General features: G+C 36.5%; 3 protein-coding genes across 7 annotated transcripts; 2 read left to right on the top strand and 1 right to left on the bottom strand.

The window, feature by feature from the left end:
* Positions 1-210: 210 nt before the first annotated feature.
* On the top strand, positions 211-2,414 carry LOC103985401 (transcription factor BEE 1-like). 2 transcript variants are annotated; one of them, XM_009403077.3, is made up of 6 exons: positions 211-704; positions 784-888; positions 960-1,025; positions 1,097-1,165; positions 1,276-1,344; positions 2,072-2,414. In XM_009403077.3, the coding sequence occupies exons 1-6, from the start codon at positions 351-353 to the stop codon at positions 2,150-2,152; spliced, it is 744 nt and encodes a 247-aa protein (XP_009401352.3). In that variant the 5' UTR covers positions 211-350; the 3' UTR covers positions 2,153-2,414. The 2 variants fall into 2 exon arrangements, with proteins under 2 accessions (XP_009401352.3, XP_065006583.1); XM_065150511.1 differs by lacking the exon at positions 2,072-2,414 and having other exon boundaries at positions 1,251-1,324.
* A 3,436-nt stretch (positions 2,415-5,850) lies between these two features.
* LOC103985402 (large ribosomal subunit protein mL43) lies at positions 5,851-11,519 on the bottom strand. The gene is made up of 5 exons (XM_009403079.3): positions 11,386-11,519; positions 9,696-9,804; positions 8,083-8,189; positions 7,563-7,749; positions 5,851-6,064 (listed from the first exon to the last, which is right to left on the bottom strand). The coding sequence occupies exons 2-4, from the start codon at positions 9,773-9,775 to the stop codon at positions 7,577-7,579; spliced, it is 360 nt and encodes a 119-aa protein (XP_009401354.2). The 5' UTR covers positions 9,776-9,804; positions 11,386-11,519; the 3' UTR covers positions 5,851-6,064; positions 7,563-7,576.
* A 32-nt stretch (positions 11,520-11,551) lies between these two features.
* On the top strand, positions 11,552-20,120 carry LOC135585096 (uncharacterized). 4 transcript variants are annotated; one of them, XM_065152781.1, is made up of 10 exons: positions 11,603-11,686; positions 11,771-12,010; positions 12,612-13,044; positions 13,269-13,350; positions 13,535-13,610; positions 14,331-14,414; positions 15,021-15,154; positions 15,814-16,057; positions 17,495-17,558; positions 19,071-20,120. In XM_065152781.1, the coding sequence occupies exons 3-10, from the start codon at positions 12,657-12,659 to the stop codon at positions 19,712-19,714; spliced, it is 1,716 nt and encodes a 571-aa protein (XP_065008853.1). In that variant the 5' UTR covers positions 11,603-11,686; positions 11,771-12,010; positions 12,612-12,656; the 3' UTR covers positions 19,715-20,120. The 4 variants fall into 4 exon arrangements, with proteins under 4 accessions (XP_065008850.1, XP_065008852.1, XP_065008853.1 ...); XM_065152778.1 differs by lacking the exon at positions 11,771-12,010 and having other exon boundaries at positions 11,552-11,686; XM_065152780.1 differs by lacking the exon at positions 11,771-12,010 and having other exon boundaries at positions 11,574-11,686; positions 12,622-13,044.
* The last annotated feature ends 92 nt before the right edge of the window (positions 20,121-20,212 follow it).

Below are 20,212 nucleotides of genomic sequence, written 5' to 3'. Positions count from 1 at the left end.
TTTGCAATAAAGTGGACACACAAGGTTTTTGCAATAATCTCCCTCATTAACATGAGATAATTCTTATCTCATACATCATATATTTAGTCTCATATTGATTGGAGAATTGAAGATAAGATTAAAACTTTGAAGTCTTTTATTTCCAACTAAGAAATGAGGTCATATTTAATTTTATATTGATTGGAGAATTGAAGAATCAAATCTTTTTGATATCCAAATGCTGGATTTGTCATGTTGGGCTCTGTCACCAAGAAAACCATCACACATCTCATTCATATATATTGCTTGTGAAAGAGATGATGACCTGCCTGCCTTTTCATTTCATCTAAAACCATCCATCTCTTGCTCCTATGGGGGAGTTCATCGATGAGGGTTTCAGCTGCCTCGAACCCTGCAGTGTCTTCATGGCCATGGATTCAAGCATGGAGCTGCTGTGCCAATTCCCAGAGCTAAATGACACTGCCATGGATCACCCAAGCTCGGGACTGATGTGCTACTCTGATGAGAACTCCTCATCTCACCAGACCGATGAGCTCTTGACGGCAATCGTCGGTAACCTGACAAGCTTACTGCCTGCCACTGCAGCGTCCGCCATTAGCTATGCAAGCAACAACAGTGCTCTCTCAGGGACTGCAACGAAGTCAGCAGAAGCAAACCCTAAGAAGAAGGAGAAGAAGAAGAAGAAGAAGAAGAAGAAGAAGAATGTATACGTACTGCCATGCTGATAACTAGGTGAGAAATCTTGGAGTGTCTTGCCTTCCTTCTGACCTCTTCCTTCTCCAGGGCTGCAGGAGAAGCAGCTCGAAGGAGGAGGACATGCCTAAGGAGGTGGTTCATGTGAGAGCAAGAAGAGGCCAAGCTACTAACAACCACAGCCTAGCTGAGAGGGTAAGATGACCAGACTACAGCTCCTCATTGGCAGCTCCTAATCACCTGTGTTCTGATCAACATGGCTACAGGCGAGGAGGGAGAAGATCAACGAAAGAATGAGATGCTTACAAGGCCTGGTTCCTGGCTGCCACAAGGTACATACTAAGCATCAGTGACCTCTTCTCTTGTTTGCTCGATGTTCTACATAGAGAACTTGGATTCGCAGGCAATGGGGATAGCAGCAATGCTTGACGAGATCATAAACTATGTGCAGTCGCTGCAGAACCAAGTTCAGGTGAATACATACATACATAGATACATATCTATCTATCTATATACGAAGAAGATAGTAGTCTTTTCTTGTCTCATACACTTTGAAGTCTCTTTGAACGTGGGTTGAGGCAGATGCTCTCCATGAAACTGGCGGTCTGTGAGAGCAGCTTGGAGAGGATGCAAGTTGCTGCAACTCTACAGGTGATGATGATGATGATCTTGAGTTGAAATTTTCCGTACAACACAAGTGGTTCATGTGGGGGTGTTGTAGATGGTGATGAGTCGAGGAGACAGAGGGGCCACACCCCTGTCTTCTTGCTGCCATAGCCACTGTTCTAAGTGGGGAAATTGTGAGGCAGTGTCCATAGTTTAATTGCATAGGTCAGAGAAGATAAGGTTGCGTCAGCCTTCACAGCTTTTCCAATCTGCAATATATTATGTCTCAGAGAATACTATATATATATATATCACTACACCACAAAAATATTCCTATATTTCTTATGTATAGTCTCTCAATTAAAGCTTGCATGAGGCTTCTTTTCTTAATATCTTTTTGATCTGAATGTTATCTAATCCCTTATTATTGCTCCATCACAACTTACAAAGGCTCTCATTTAACATCTCTTATCCTCACATATTATAGGAAAAAAGAGAAAAGAACAAACTGATATCATAGTTCTGACACAAAAGAACTTGAAGTGGGTAATGGTTCTTCCTTTTGATTCAGAACAACATGACACCATCTCTCTCTCTCTCTCTCTCTCTCTCTCTCTCTCTCTCTAAGCTTTGTTACGGTGCTTCCAAACAAGAGAGCCACTGTTTTCTTTGCTATCCATGTCCACAAATGATTTGGTTCGTGGTGTGTGATGACTGACTAATGTTCTTTTGCCTCTCCCTCTCTCTCTCCCCTTCTGTTTAATGTGTGCAGGAAGAACACAACTCACGCTTTGCACAAGACGAGGTGGGAGGAGGATGTGGTGCTGCCTTCGTCTCTCTGAATCACTTCTGACCCTTAAATTTTGGCTCCTCTTCTATCGGCTTTACCGTGTCTCCATCTACTACGTACGTTGCATGGCGCATGTACGTGCATGCACGCTTGTACTCCTCCCAACCACATGTTCTACATTATATATACATAAGTGTATATATATGTACATCATTTCATCCTCATCCTCTTTTAGTTTCTCATGTATGCATCATCACCTTGTATCCGGCTTCAGTGTCTTTGATTGCTGTTCTAAAAATTATGTCTTGAATCTTATGAAAATGAGTGTCTTGATTGCTGTTCTAAAAATTAGTCTAATGATTGTGTATCAGACTCGCTTGTTGAGCGTTCGAAAACTCATATTCAACATAATTTTAAAAAAAATTAATAATTCATCGTAAAGTATTGGAGGCTCGTATCTCGTCTTCACTCACTTGTCAAAAGTTGAGCGTTCGAAAACTCATATTCAATATAATTTTAAAAAAATTAATAATTCATCGTAAAGTATTGGGGGCTCGTATCTCGTCTTCACTCACTTGTCAAAAGTTGAATGTTCGAAAACTCATATTCAACATAATTTTAAAAAAAATTTAATAATTCATCGTAAAGTATTGGGGGCTCGTATCTCGTCTTCATCACTTATCTATTATAAAAATAAATATATAAATAATAATATCTCTGTGTTGAATTTATTTTTTAAAATAAAGAAAAAAATATGTAACAATGATGATTAAAAACTTTTATTCATCATAATTACAACTACTGTCTATTTGTTTGTAATTTTTTCATGGAATGTAACAATACTTATAAAAATGATGATAGAACCCAAAAGAGAGAGAGAGAGAGAGAGAGAGAGAGAGAGAGAGAGAGGCTTTGATAAATAAAAAAATTATTAATCACAATTACTAACAATTTCTTGGAGCATAGATTTCTCTGTATTTATTGGAGACCAATTCAAGAGTTCGACTTTAATTAGATTGATCTTCTAACTTAAGTGGAACTCTTAAACTAAGTATTCAATTGATCATAAAGTTTAATTTAATCTCCGACACTCTCCTCAAAAGAAAAGAGAATGCAAAAATGTTGATGAATGCATCCGATTGGCAATTAAGAAGCACATTTTTTGTCCACCCACTCTGTACCATATTTGAAGAACAATTAAATCTCTTTCTATTCCCCTTAAAATGACATAACAGCTACTTGTATTTTCAAAAATAAAAAAATAAATAACTTGAACCCAAGAAAAAATAAGGAAGCATTGAAATATTTTTTTTCCTTTTATTTTATTTTTGCCTTGAGAGGAATCTGTTCAAAGAAAGCGAAAAGTGACCAAATAATTCAGTAGATATAATGATAGGGTATTCTATCGAAAAAAACCTCGACTATTGATTTTTGTTACCTGATAGTGTCTCCCATATTCGTTTTTACCTGAGGGTATTTTTTTATATTTAGACTAAAGTACTTTTAATTTTTTTTTTACTAAAATGACTTAATCATATAAGTTATTCAAAATATCAATGATTAATTATCATAAAAATAAAAAATTATGATAATAAATTATCAAAATTAGAGATTTTTTGAATAAAATCAATGATCAAATCATTTAGGTAAAAGTATGACGATACTTTTATCAAGTAGGAAAAAAGACACCCGAATATCGAGACATTATATAATAAATAATATTTATTATTCGAGTTTAGGATGGACGGAATCCATAAATGATATTTAATCCGATTATATGATTAACGGTAATGACACATAACAAAAATTACGGATATTTTACTCATTTGAAATAGATCCTCCTCAATTATTTCTTGGATTATGATGATAATTTGTGGATATAATATGTTTAACGATATAGCAAATGCTGTACAGACTTAGATCGATCAAATAATTGGATTCTACATCACCATATTCCTCTTGTTGGTACAACTGATGTGATGGATCGATCGAATCTAAGCAAAATATCACTCACCATTCATGATTGGAGCCACCCATATCTTATGAGAATAATGTTTAATATAATTTATCCTCTACTTATCTTTCCACATACATTTATGATCCAATCACAAGATGTGATTCAATTATTTGAATACATCAGATATGATCTAATTTAAAAGATATGTACTTTTTCTGTATTAATCATCCAAAGATATGGGTATTTAGATAGGTTAATTGCAAAATAAGATGCAAACCATAGAAAGCTATAAATTGAGTTCTTTCCTAATAAGAGCTTAATTTTTATGGTTATTAATATAATAAGGTGATGAGTTTGAATCATATATCTTTCTCTATATCATCCGATATTTATTATATTTGTGTCATATTATGTTTTCGAGTTTCGAATTCACATGTCGAAGTCTAATAAGGTTAATTTCTTGATGAACAATGTTGGAGAGCTCTCTCTCTCACTCTCTCTCTTGAAGCTTAGGAGGACCAGTCTGGATTTCTTCTTGCTCGGCAAATCTTTTGCATTGAGACTCGCAAACGACCATGAGATGGACATGAAACAAAAGGAGCTGTTGGTGACAGTGAATCATCACAGGTTGCTTGAGATGGCCACTTGAGGTGATGAATGATTGCAGATCCAAAAGTTTTGTCTCTCTCGGTTGGTTCTGGTCCCACCTTCCATTGTTCCTGTGAGTGGGGGGAGGGGGAGGGGAAGAGAGGCCATGGTGGTGAAGCAGATGCAATAATGCAGTGGCTTCTCCTTGAAAGAGGACAAGCACCAAAGCTGAGGTGCATGAACACAGGGAAGGAGTTAGGTTGCCATCCTTGACCGGAGAAGATGGTGTGTGAGCAGGTTAAGAGGCAGCATAATGTGGAGGCATTCTCTCTAGTTTGATACCTTAAGGAGGACAAAGTGTATGCATGTGTGAATCAAGATGGTAGGAAGCATGGAATATGGCCACTTCTTGGCATTTAGTACATGAATGATTTGATGATCCAGCCACAAAGATTTTGATTAGATTTTTGGATTTATGTTCTCTTAATTTGCGAGGGATTCTTTTGTTTGTTTGTGTGTTTAGTGTTTATGCATGCACTGTAGGAATTTTGGTAGCATAAATGAAGAACACATCCACTTGCAGATGTTTAGTTGAATGAATACTAAGTTGATTTTTAGACATGTTAATCCATCACTAGCTGAGAGGATTCATTTCAATAGTGCTCAGAACCCTGAAAGCTTCAATAGGTTGATGGCACATCAAATAACTCAAACAACAGACTCACAATGTGATGATAGAAACAAAGGCCACTAGAAAACCAGAGAATGATGAATGAAATATGGAAAGTTTGGGCATAAGAGATTAATGCAAGTGAGCAGCACAACAAATTCAATAGCCATAATGTCTCAGCAAACTTCAAATAACATAAACCACCAAATGTCTCAGCAACCAAACAATAACTTCCATTTGAAACAACAATATAACAAATGACAACTGTTGAATTAGGATGGCATCTCTTAGACTCCCTCAATCTCTCTGCTTTTAGCTGGTAGAGATTGTATTGGAAATCATTGGATCTGAAACACCAGTTTAAGTCTCTTCCATGCCAAGAATTCCATACCCAAAGCAAAGCAGATTGCAATTGAAAGCATCAGCAGAACACCAAACTTCAATACTGGAGTGATGAGTTAACTTCATTGAGACTCTGCAGTAAGTACTCTTGGCTTCGCTGATGGATGCTTGATTGCTGACACTCACATTGGGGAATAAGAGGGATGGATCCAAGCATCTTCATTTAGATAAGTTAAACTACATCCATAAAAAAACCTTCAAATGTTTTGAGTACAGAGATCAAATGTTTATTGAGCTGAAACAAGTATTTATCTAGAGATGAAGATTCCATCAGCTGAGCATATTAAGACCCAAGAGTGACCGATAACTCTCTCAGTCAGCAACAGCACCACAAACTATCCCATATAGCTCGATCACCCTGAAATATAACAAATAGATTTTAGCCACAAAAAGAATAAGATGAACTGTCATAATTGTTAAGCAGGTAACACGAATAATCATTCAGTATGAAGTCCTTGACAAGACACTACTATTACATCCAATGTATCACATGAAACAACAGATAGCAGATAACATCAATCATCTCACAGTGGCTACATAATTAGGATGACAGATGACTCAAAATGGATCATCTTAGCTAATCCCTCGAAAGACAAAATATAGCACTCCCGCTGCTAATGTGCCGCTCAGCCACAACGCTGGGGACACATCTCATCCAACTGCACCAGAAGACTAACTAGTTGATGACCCATTAATCCTGACATACATCTCTCTCGAGACAGGGAAAATGATCCTTGTGTATAGAAGTAGTACCATTCAAAGGATAACTAACATCTCAAGCATTCATCACGATACAGGACTTCAATTGATTAATATGCTCACTAGTAACCATCAGAAAATTCAATGGCACATCAAATAGAAGTATAGTATGCTGAATTTCCAGCAAGATGACATATAAAAACTATTATAAATCAAACATACTAACAATTCTGAAAGAAAAATAGATTAAATAAATGCTACGCTCCAATGACTTGTTTTACTTAGAAGAGATTGTCAGAGAAAGAAATGATAAGTTTACACAAGATAAATGGGTGTTGTGACTCCTGTGTCAACTTTGCCCTCAATGCCGGAAGCCAAAATAGATCAACAAATGGCTAAAATCCACATGGCCTATAGTGGTTGACTCTGGCCATTCATCAAATTCATTTTTTAACTTTTCAACAAAGATATTGATCATTTAAAGAAACAAAATTGGACACTAATTCCATAAAAAATAACATTATTGATTTACAAAAACTGGTGCCATGATCGAGAAGAAAGACATCATCATCATGTTCAACAAGTTGAAATATTTTCATGGACCAAACAGCCCCTACATTGACTGATTACCTTTCTAGCATGATCACAAGACAATGAAACACCACAAATATTATCAGCGACACTACCTTTCCCTGCTTCCCTCATCAGCATCACACTCATTATCTTTGGCTGTCCGCCAGGGTCATCCTATATTGACAATGTTGGCAAGATGTAGGGTAGAGAATGGAAGAGAACAAAAAAATAGAAACACAGAGAGAGAGAGAGAGAGAGAGAGAGAGAGAGAGAGAGAGAGAGAGAGAAGGTGATGGGAAACCATATGGAAGATGTTATGTACCCCACATTATTGCATATTGCTAAAATCCCTCCCATATATACAGACAGGTACAAAGGGTATTATATAATCTGTGAACCCTATCTCTTCTCCCAACTAAGCTAAACAAGTTCAACATTCATATGACATCCCATATCGCAATGAAACCCAATATAACCTACATCAAATCAGTACTCAATTAAAATAAGCTCCAAAATTGATTAATCAACATAATTAAATTAACACAATTTACACATAACAACAGAACACATGAAATAAGTGATACCCAAGCTGTTCCATTCAAAATTTGAGTGCAGTTGTCCATGTGCCCTGAACACTGGGATGCTTCGTGACATGCCTTGTTCTCAGTTTCACAACCTTCCTTCCTAACGCATTCCTTAGTCTAGTAGCATGCAGTAGTACGTCCTCTGGCATTAAATTTTTAACACAAACCACCCGCTGGTTGTGATTCTCTGCATGTAAATGGAATATTATTACACCCCAGAAGAACAATGCTCTAACGCACTTAAACCAAATAAAAAGTGTTTTGATTTTTGGTAGAAACCCATTCCTTAATTCTCTGTAGAACGAGGACATTTGATCACTTAGTATTACATCACATAATTATCAAGACATCATAATAGTCTACATTCTTCTTTAGTCAGAGAGTAATTATCATCCAATCTGTAAAACACAGAAACTATCACTAAAATAACTTGACATTCAGCTCAAGTAGATAATATGACTTTAAAGTTCATGCTCAATGAGGATGCAGATCATACTAAAAAAAGGAGAAAAAATCTTACTGTAAAAGCCCTTCAGATGAGGATGCTGACCACGAACAAGCTCCATTACTACCTCTAGCTGAGGGTTCTTTTCCTTGAAAGCTGGCAAATGAGTTTCCATAAAGCCCCTGTCATTCAAGCACCTGATTAATAAAGAAGACAACCATGGAGCATAGACCTTCTTAACCAATTTCGAAATGAAAGAACTAGGCCACAACCACTAACAAGTGAGTCCAAGGTCAACCATACAATGTCCAAGAAGATGATGAAATACTCCCAGTACCTTCAACGCATATCCAAGCAGTTTCTTGAAATGCATGTCCAAAGAGCCAAAGACAAGTAAAAATGGCAGAATGAAATTTGGATATCTTTTACAATAACCAATGGTTTACTTAAACATCACTACACTGAATAAAATTCATGGTCATCTCACTTTCAAAATGTGCATGAACGACCGTGTATTACCATAGCATCTTTTTTCAAATGGTTTTTTTAATCTAACTTCTTCTCCAATAAGAAGTTCAATATAAAGTGATGAAACAGCCTCCAAGGCTAAGAGCTAAAGAGTATCTACCAAAATAAATTTATTTATCGTACACAATAGAGCATTTAAAATCAAGCATAGCCTTAATCACTTACAATCGCCTTCATTTGTTAGGGCTAAAGTGCATGAATATCCCAATCTAACACTGATTCAAAAACTAATCTTGAATATTACATAAATACAAAATAAATGCTATACAAATAACCAATAATAACTAGGAGATATTGGTCCAACTCTTTCCCTGTTTGTGTAACCCCTACTTGAAATATTATGGGGGACACCAGCCCTTGAAGTGGGACAGGATGACTGTAGTCCTGTTATGATGCCTTGCCATATTCAAATTCCACTGTGGCCATACATTACGATTAATCTTGATCATTAGTCTAAAGATCCAGAGAAAGAAGTTACCAATGTGTAACAGATTTAGTTAGATAGTAAGGAATCTAAATGACTACTTCACCATCTAAATGTGTCAAGAAAACACATGTTTAAAAGAAACATGTCTTCCATTTGGAAGCAAAGCACATTGAATTAACTAAATCTGTTTAAAAGAAACATGTCATCTATATATATAAACATATGTTTATATTTTTATAAACATATGTATATAAATATATTTTTATATACATATGTATATAAAAATACATATACCTCTACTTTACAATATAAATAATAAATGTAGTTCACAGACCTCAAGTTTGCCACATCACACAGCTATGCATGCTCAACATAAATGTGTATGTCTATCATTGATAGAAGGGAAAACATACACAAACAAATACATACAAAATCATACAAGAAAAAAAAAATCCATTTGCAAATGCGTATGATGCATATCAGCAAAACTTAATGTAAACAAGAATCAATCATGTGAGACAGCCTAGTTCACCTAAAACTGCTATGTCAAAGCTGAACTAAAGCTGGCAGGACAACTGAAAATACCAATACTAATTGATTACACAGCCCGAGCATTCATTTCGTGCTATATAATGATGCAGCCTTATTACCTCCAGCTTTATATCAGCTTTCAAAGGTTTAAAAACAGTCCAATTAGGTATTTATCAGATGGATATTCTATCGAGAACACTACCTGATCCCCCTGCTACTTCCTCCCCAATCACAATAGCTCACTATCAGCTTCTGTAGCTGCCAAACTCCTCGCAATGCCATAGTTTTAAAGAGAGATCACAAGCTGCTAACTGCAGAGAAAAAGAATTTTACATTTGACAATGAACACTACACACAGAGAACACTTTCACACATGTACAACAAAATAAAAGCAATACACAAACACAATACTAAAAAAACATAAAGCAAAACCATTGTACATCGGATAGTAGGGGAATTGGGTTTGCTCAGCTTAATATGCATATCCATTTAGGATATAACTATTATGCATGTATGTTGAAAAAAAAATGTAATAAGAACTTAAGAAGTAATTCAAGCTTAACTGTTCTTTAGCCAGTTTGAAAATAACCTTTCTGTCATTAACTTAATTATATTTGTCTAATCATGAAATTATATGCTTAGATCCAGACATAAGTACCTCAAATGACACCTCTTGTTCGACTCTTCATTTTTGTGTAACATTAATTCCAAAACCCAAACAATCATGATATCATATTTAAAGAACTCTTAACAGTTGGATAGCAAAATAATGGTTGACTGTTCCCTTCCCATTTTATATTTTGTGCTGACATTTAGTTTATTATGATTTATCAATACTAGCTGATGTAGGATTTGGGACATGTGACCTAGTGTCTTGTAATTCTTGTGTAGTACCTCTAGTTTATGAATTTCCATAGTGTTTTCTTCTTCCTTTCTATATGGCAATCCACGAATCTATACATTTGCTAGACGTAATTGCCAAACCCTGCTAGTCAATTAGCATATAATTGTTTGGTATCAGAGAACAAGATTACAAACACCAAATTGACAAACTTCATTACCAGACGATTGGTCACATGATCAGTAGTGGGACTAGTGGATCAAATGGTTAGACCACGAATTTAATCGTATTACTTCTAAATAATGTGTAATACTTGGAAAATATGTCAATATCAAAATAAAATTTAAGCACATAAAAGAATAGAAGATCACCACTATTTATTAAGCGATTCTAGATCAATTAGTTAGTTGACAATGCAAATAACAACAAACTAAAAAAAATTGTCAATCAGCTAGTAGAGAAATTTTAATTTTCATCAGTGCAAGCGTAACACAAAAACCAATAAAAGATTAGACTTGATATTTTCATCGTCACATACGAAAGATATATGCAAGTTATTTACCTGATGAACTCTATGACCAAAGGCATACCCAACTATGCGATTGATTCTAACAGAACTTTTAGAAAGCCTTAATACTCAATCTAGCAAGCAGACATTTAATCAAGAAAAAGTAAGCATGCACCAATCACGAACAAAAGTAACAAACTATCAGAAGAAAGATCCCAAATTAAGGGGCAGACAAGGTCACTATGTCATATGTAATTCCATCTTCGATAAAGAACGAAAACGGATCAAGCATTATACCAGTTTCAATCTAAAAAAACAACAAACAACAACACCTAAGATAAATTAGGAAAGAAAACAGACAGAAAATTCGCCAATTTATTCCCTCAATGTCCCATTCCAAACATCCGCATGCAAGTAAAACGACAAATGAAGCATACTATGAACGCAAAGCAAGGAATAAAGCAGGGAGGCAATATCAAATCGAACCATGACTAAGATACAAACTTGGGAAGAGAAAGATGATGAGAAGGAGATAGTACTGACTTCTCCGTCGACACACGAAGGCGAAGCGTCGGCGAGGCGAGGGAAGGGGAGCCGCCGCAATTCCAAGTTTGGGAACGGACTGCGCTAGAAAGGTTAGGGATTGGGTAATGTATTTACCATTGTGCCCTTAATGGTGTGCATGTGTGATAATTGACGCCAAAAGTATTACCCGAATTCATTAGCTGACATAAATATCGTCTCCTCTGTCCGAATCGCGCCCCTTCATATTCCGACGGCAGCTTCCTCGGACGATCCACCGGCGAAGGGGAAGTCCGTCATCGTCCACCTCTGCGGACTCCCGGTTCGATTCTCTCTCTCCTCCATTCTGTTCTCTCAGAAACCTTCGGGGTATGTTTTTCTTTCTCGTTGAATCCCTCGTCGATAGCCCGGACGGCCACCGCCTTCACACGGCAATTTGTGCTTCGCTCCGTCGGGGTCGGTGCCTCATCTCCTATTCGCTTTTGCTGCCTCAAGCGACCCTCCTCTCCGTGCCCTTCCCCTCACACTGTCCTCCGCACACAAGGCGATCAGGAGGGCTTTGCTTCCACCTGGAGAAGCGACTGATTCCACCCTAGCCCCACCTTCCTGAGTGTTGCCTGTTTCCAGCAAACCATCCTCTTGGCATGTATGCTCGGAACTTTCGTCTCTTCCTCATCTCTGACCTTGATACCAAACCCTAATTTTTCATCTTACATTTCCATTTGCCGTGTTTGTTCATTTTGTGGACTTCTGTTGATTGGAAATATTTGCTCTTGATGTACAAGCTCTAGAACAGTTGGAGATTGGTTTACGCTCTCAGTGCTTTATTGTTGACTTCTCACTCTATATTTTGAGAAAAAAAAGGTTAATGAATGTTAAATAGAATTTAAAGTAAAAAAAGGAAAATTCGTATGAGTAATCAAGAATTTAGTTACTTTTGGAAGAATTTATAGTGCACCAGTTACTTTATATATATATATATATATATATATATATATATATATATATATATATATATATATATTCTGATGATCCTTGTAGATTCTTATATTCTTGCCGTATCATGTGGTGTTGAGAAAAACTTATTTATCTTCTATGAAGTCGTCCTAGTTGCTCGATTCTATAGAGCAATGCATGCATATTTCATACACGCCAGTTGAAGTTGTTAGTCATAGTTCATTTTATAGTCATGCTTAGTTGTTCTGCATATTAAAAGAGCTTAGCATTACTCCATCTTATTTATGCAGTCATATACAGGATCATTTATTTGGGAATCAACTTGAAGCTGGTAGATGGGTTCTGATGATTTCATTGATCTTGAATCATCTTGTCCTAATAACAATAATGGTGATTACGATGATGACGACGAAGGATCAGAATCCAGGGATGCCAAAACTGATTCTCCTTCCAGATTATTTTCCATGAAGGAAGATCCTCTTGGTACAGAGAATGTTGAGGTTTTCACAGGGAATGGTGAAGGGGGAGATGACCCTAATGTGCTGGATATGGACCTTGAAGATGACCTGGTCCAACGACAAACCATTCTGTATGAGAGAGTCGAGATTGTTGGATCCCCAATAGTGGACCAGTTGAAAGGAGAGGGGGAACAAAATAAGGAGACAGTCAGAGCTGCTACACTAAATAATAGCACTTCCAACAATAATGTGATTGGTGAAAGCCGTATCCTGTCCGTGGTTATGTTACTTCCCCTTTAATCAAGCATTTATTATGAGTTAACTGGCTGAATTGACATCATTATGAGGAATAAGGTGCATTTAGCTTTCTTTTGAAACAGGTTGAATTGTGGCTTTGGTAGAAAAACATGTTCTGTATCTAACTTCTCTTTCTTAGTTCCTGACTCTTATATGAGTATTTTCATGTTCTTCCCTAATATGCAATGATAGCTATAGCAGGAGTAAAAAGAGCTCGTATGACCTATATTGAGAAGCAACCATCTGTCCGTGTTATCTACAACTCATTGGCAAGGTTGGCATAGAAAGAAACTGCTCTTATTTAATATATGCCCATCCCTTTGAAGCATGCCTAAGAAGCAGTTTTGTGTATTTGGTTCTTTTCATTTGTTGCCTGCAAGTTGTGCATTTTCCTTGAGTTTGCTGGAAGCATACATTTGGAGAGCTTATCTTGCATCTTCTTTTCTGTTGCCCTATAGAGAAAGCAAAAGGAAGCTTATGGGGCTTATGCAGCAGTGGTCTCAGTGGCAGGCAAAGCACCAGCTTTCTTCAAGTGTAATGCGCCGTCTGTTTTCTTCTGATTGTATGATGAGCTATGTACATCTTAGTGTTTATTTGATGAACAAATTTCTCTTTAAAAGACTAAAAGTTGATAGAATGTTGCATGAGCACAGACATGATGTATGGACACTGACATATTTATTTATGATTCATCAAGGAATAAAGAAACATGATAGGGCCACACACAGGGAAACTATTGAAGCATAATCAATTTACTGGAGAGTGTTGACAGATATTATTCAGTTAGCTTTTCTACCTTCTGCATATTTGTTTGTTTGATAGTTTCAAATGATTGGAAAAATAATGTTGGTCCTGAAGTTGACCATTATATGGAATTTTGTTGGTCACTTGGGTTCTTGGAACATAGTTCTTACAAACAACACTATTTCTGTTAATATCTAAGTTGTCTTATGGGGAAGATAGTGCTTTTTCAAGGATATCAGACTATTCAACCGGTTCAGAATTCATGAGCACCAAACTATCAGCTAAAAAAAGTACCTGCTGTTTACTGAAACATTTGTTAGTGTTTGGTTACCAATAATGTTAAATTTGTTAATTTTTTTTAAACAGAAGTTGAATGCAGTTAAGTTTATACTTGAAAAAACCCAAGTTTCTGAGAAACAAATTTGCTCCTGAGTGGGAAGTAGCTTAGACTGAGGATCCAACTGCTCTTTCCTGATCTAGTTTAATGGGGTTTTCGTTGATATCTAACAGGAATCTGAAGATGTGCCCTTAGAGGATGGTGAAGAGACATATTTTCCAGCTCTACACGTTGACTCTAAGAAGTCCAGTGTTGTGGTATGTATGTGGACTAAGAATTAATTAAATCTATCTGATTATTATTTTGGTCTAGCATAGTAATCTTTGATAGTTGCAGAGTGAGGATTTTAAGTTAAGACTTCGCATGTATTTTAGATGTGTTTATCACGTATATCTAATTTTCTTTGGAACTTTTATATTAGATGTCTGTGGGACTTTTATATTTGATATTTTTGTTCCAATTTTTCATCTGTCTGTGCAGTTTTTTTGTTTTGTCAATGAGAAAATAAAGCAAAATTCTATATGAGGGAAATATACCCCATAGTTTTCCAGAGGTAGGAAGTGATGATTTACTTAAGGAACTTGAAAATGGCATGAACTGAAAAGGCCAGATCAGTCAATGTATAAATAAAAAGGAAAAGAATATAACCTTGTGATTATTAGATCTGTTCATATATAGATTGAATACCTTGTTTATTGTTGTTCCCTCATTCAGGTCGGTATGATCTTGGTTCATCCTCGAAATTGCTAGGTGTATATATGTTAATGGTCACTGATCATATTAGGCTTCCTTTTTTATCTGCAATGTGAATTACCAACTATCTGTTGGATTAAGTTGAGTCTTTTCTTTCCTCTGCATGTAAGACATTCTGGGTCGACAAGCAGGCAAGACAAGATGTTGATAAGGACAAAGTCAAGTTTGAGGCTGATGTCCCTCTTTATGACCGGGAGTATACTCTAGGATCAACTTCAGTTGATGGTTCAAGTGGCCCTGAAGGGTAAATTTTTTTCCACTTTTTCATGTAATTGCATTATAAAACTCCTGTAGTTTGTTCGTCTTTGTTTATGGATATGGAAAAGGCAATTCTCTTTTAATTCATACGGGTGTCTCCTTTCAATTCAAGTCAAGTCTTGATGCTCAGTTTTCTTATGACATTGCAAGAAATGTACAAAATACTTCTTGCATATTCAGATTCTAAAGCAGGATAAATGTAAATGTGCTGTCATTTTGGCTTAGGTAATATTTAAAGCCCACTGATGTCATTAATGTCTTTGTGTACCTTCATGGCTTTGACCTATGGCGCAAATGTTATTGGGGTTGGTGTCATTGGCATTTTTAACTGATGTAGCTGATTTTGTTGTTTATGTGTCTCCAGCCAAGTCACTTCTTTGAGTCACCATTTGTATGTTATAATAAAAATATAACATGTCATTGCTGATCTTTTATTTGCTCATTGTTGATAAATATATTTTTTTGTGTGTCCTGCCAAATAGTGAGCTCATCTACCATTATACCTCTTTTTTCATATTTGAAGTAGGCTTCTCTCTACAGCATGACATTAGGTGTTCTTCCATAATGTTAATCTCTTCCTTTTTGGATTTTTTTTGCCGTGACATATTGAGGAACTGATAAACTTCTCATTTTGCTTATTCATAGCATAGAAGCTCTTGGAGCTTCCCGGTGTTTCAATTGTGGCTCATATAGCCACTCGTTAAGGGATTGCCCGAAGCCCCGTGATAATATTGCAATCAGCAATGCTCGCAAGATGCACACTTCAAAACGAAATCCAACTGCCGGTAACCATGCACAAGTTCGGTATTATCAGAAAGCTCCAGGCAAATTTGACGATTTGCAGGCAGGAGTTCTTGGGGCTGAAACAAGAGAATGCTTGGGTATTGGGGTAATCAGCTGTACTTGGAGCACTAGTTCTTTCCTTTCTGAGTTTTCTAGATCTTACAATAAGTTTGTTGAACCATGACAATAACAATGTTTAGTTCTGATAAATCTCTTGTTTATATCACGTAACTATTATTATATAGGCATGCTGTTGTTACATTTGGCTGCTTATGCAAGCATTCTATACTTTCCATTATTCAATAGTTACTATTGGTCATTCTCCTATGTGATTTTTCTTGGATAGACTTCTTTGGAAATGAATTGCATATTAACCTTCTTAAGTGATATGCCCTTCCAATTGTCTGCTCTTTTGGTCTTGTATCTGTGATAAATTAGAAACTAGAAATATATAGTGCAAGTGCTTTAGAGATACAAGTAGATGTCTTCTGCTTTAAATCATTATAAATACTTTCAGTGGTTAAAATATGTTTGGATATATCTGAATGGGTAGTAATTTGTTTTGACAACATTATCTGGGATTTGCATTTTGTAGAACTCTGTGAGATTATTAAATAAAGAAAGATAACTGCTTTTCTCAGTTTAAACTATCAGAACATCAGCTATATTCATTTTCTTCTTATTTGGCTAGGTGGACTTAATTGATGAATTCTGTGGTGATTGATGATTTATTTAATTTCAAATTTTCTGTTCCCACATTCTTATTTACTCTAAAATCTGACATATCCATTTTATGTTGATTGCCTGTTCCTATCTGCTTTTATTTAAATGTATGTTCTTCTCTTGATGGATAATTCATATCTAAGATTTGAGCAAATATGAAGATGTGAAATTGTGTTCAAGTATGCCCATATTTCTATTTGTAGAAATTAAATGTGATCAGTTATGGAATTATGCATGAGAATATTGGATTTTATCCCCTAGATTCAGATATAGTATCCCAAATCATGGTACTAATTGATGGCTTCAAGCCTTCAGAGTCACATGACATATGTCCAACAAAACCCAAATAAACATAGTTAACTCTTTCCTTTAACAACTATTTCTAGGCATTGCTACTTGTTAGCCAGCATTGATGGGGCATGCCCATAATGCACATGTGGAGTATCTGGGTTCCTTTGTCACAAGGCCATCATATGTTAAAAGCTTTCATTTTTTTATAATGAAAAAGTAAAGCATACGCTTAAGCTTTTGATGATTCTTATTAATGTGAGGTAAAGTACAGCACATGTTTAAATTTTTAAGGATTGTTTTACTGCATCAAACTTATTGTCTAGTTTTGTTTTTTTATAAACATTGAACTTAATATTTTTTTTTGTTTTATAATGAATTGATGAATATTTTTCGATGTTCCAATTACTTACACTTGATTAAGTTTTTTAATACTGTGGTCATAAGTTTTGCTTTTCCTATATTACTGAAGGATCTTGGAACTAAGTTTTGCTAGTGATTTTGACTTACAATATGTGTCAATTTTAAACAGGAGTATGATCCACCGCCTTGGTTTCACCGGATGCGTGAAATGGGATACCCTCCTGGATATCTAGGTAAGTTTACTTCTATGTATGCTAAATTGACAACTCGACAAGCTGCTTTTGACTGACAACTTTTTGTAGATGTCCTTGTGATTCGTAATGAACAACCTTGAAATTGTAATACTTTTTTTCCTATAAACAACAAGAAAAAGGAAATGAAGCTAACTAAGGCTTGTCAGGATCACACATTTTCAGTCAGATGTACTTGGTAATTAAAAGAGTGGAACTTGATTGTTTTTGAATGATAAATTAGTAAAATAAAGAGAAGTTAGAGAAAGATGGAATTATAGAAGAATAAATAGAAAGGGTAACCGTGTGTGTGAGAGCAGAAGGAAGGATGCTTATTTGGTGAAGGACATGTGTGAACAGAGACTGCGTGAACCCTCATTTTAATCATAGGACAGCTGCAAGGAGAATGCAAAGGACAACAGCTGGAATGATTGGCCATGCCACCTTCCTTTTTATTTAAAATAATTAGGCATATTTTACCTGGTGAGGAAGGTAAAAGGAGATGAGAAGAGAAATGGAGGAATTAGAGGAATAGATAAATATGTGAAGGAATAGCTTAATGGAATCTATCATTGAGTCTCTAAGGACAAGATATGTGATGATCGGTAACCATTTACTTGCATGTCACCTAAATATTTACTTAAACTAGCTATAGTACTTATTCTGTGCAAGCCTTATTACCATCTTTAGTTTGAAAAATCCAGGCATGCCCTGGATATGGCCTGGAATTTGGCCGTCTGTCTTCTTTTTTCGAGCTAAAATACTGACAAAAGAAAAGGTATTTGGAATTGTAAGATTAGGAATTCTAAATATGTGTTATGCATGCCAGTGGAACTCAGTTGTTTTGCTGCTGAACTTGTCAAGTGTTAATGCACCAGTCAAGTATTGTTATAAAGTTTTCATCCAGCATGTAAATTTATATTCTGCTTTGAATAGTTTCCGTCATGATTCAAGACATTGATGTCTAAATTTTCTTCTTGGTTATGGCTTTGGGTTTGTTATAGATAAATTTGATGACCAGTCATTTTGGAAATCGTTTGTTTGATTAAGGTATATATGAGAAATTTCAAGTTGTTAGGTCAACTTTTCAGTTGAATATCCTTTAGTGATCAAGACAGTATGGCCTTTCATGAATGAATTCTTGTGCCCAAAATTTGAGATTCATGACTTGAACTCTCATTTCATCCTGGTGACAGAAGGGATTAGGTAAGAAGACCAAATTGATGAGCTTGTTTTCTTTTTTCCTTGAATTCTTTAGCATAACAACAGATCGTGCTGTCATGTTCTTTTGATTCATGAGATGACCAACTCAGTATCAGAAGCACCAATATAAGAGGTTATTCCAGAGATAGTTGTATGACTTCATTCTATCATTGTAAATAAAATTAAGTTGGAAATTCTCATTCAACTTAAGCTTCTTTGTGCTATGGCTTGTTATTCATCTTTCAGATCTTGTTATATGTCCCAACAGCTTTTATTAGATTAAGCTTGATATGAACTTTCATTCTTTTGCAGATGTTGACGATGAAGACCAGCCTTCTGGAATCACCATATATGCTGATGAAGAGACAAAGGAAGAGTATGAGGATGGAGAACTTCCAGAGAGGAGTGAGCCTGAACCACCACAGAGAAAGATGACTGTAAAGTTCCCCGGGATAAATGCACCTATCCTTGAAACTGCTGATCGCCATCGTTGGGCTGCTCCGTCCGCTGGATCAGGTTCCAACCCAGTCAGAAACCGGGTCCATCATAGGTTGGACCATTCCTCGGACCACCACGGATGGAACTTCCAAGAACAGAGGTGGCCATCGGACCTGAGAGTCAATGGCGCGCCTGATACAGAGCATGTGTTCTCTTCCTCATATCCAGGTTACTCACCAAGGTACAGCCCCTACAACTACAATCCAATACCAAGGAGCCCAGACTTGGGAAGGTCCCTATCTGATAGAGGGTGGAGGAGCCCCTTGCACTATGAAACTTCCCCTGCTCACAGTCCTCACAGTCCACATCCCTACCCTTCTGCTACGCATTCCCCCAAGGACCACCACTGGAGCCATGATCATTGGAGTAACAAAAGCTCATACGGTCGGATCCCAGACTCGGCCTCGCAAAACGCACAAGACAGGCACGACCACCGTGGTAGCCACCACCGGAGGTGAAACTTGCTTCATGATCCCTGTATTATTTCCATCGTCAGAATGATTGATCAGCCGTCAGCATCTTCATCAACTTATCTGCAAGTCGGGCCAAGTGATTGAAGAAGCTGTGACTTAGTTGGCCACATTTAATCCCGTTAATACTCATAATTCTGCTTTGATAAGCCACCCCTGCTTTCTTCCAGTATTTAGCAGTTTATTACTGGCAGTCTTTTGCAGGTCTGTTCATGTGAATGTTTGATCAGCTTATTAGTGTGATGTGACCATGATTGATCACTGTAAGTGTTCCTCGCGAGCATTTCTCACTTCATGGCATTGATACTTCTTCCTCCTTTTGTTCATTCATGTTGTGTACTAGGTGCTTATTTAGCTTGCTTGGGTAGAAATAAAATATTGGGTTTGTGATGCATGCTTGTGACCTTACCAATGATTGATACCATTAAAACCGTCCATCCAATTTCGTCTTTCGATCTCAACCGTCCGCCTGATTCGGTCAGATCT

The sequence above is a fragment of the Musa acuminata genome, chromosome BXJ3-5 (assembly GCF_036884655.1).
Source record: "Musa acuminata AAA Group cultivar baxijiao chromosome BXJ3-5, Cavendish_Baxijiao_AAA, whole genome shotgun sequence".
NCBI classification, from domain to species: domain Eukaryota; kingdom Viridiplantae; phylum Streptophyta; class Magnoliopsida; order Zingiberales; family Musaceae; genus Musa; species Musa acuminata.
This window is presented reverse-complemented; position numbering and strand designations above follow the sequence as displayed.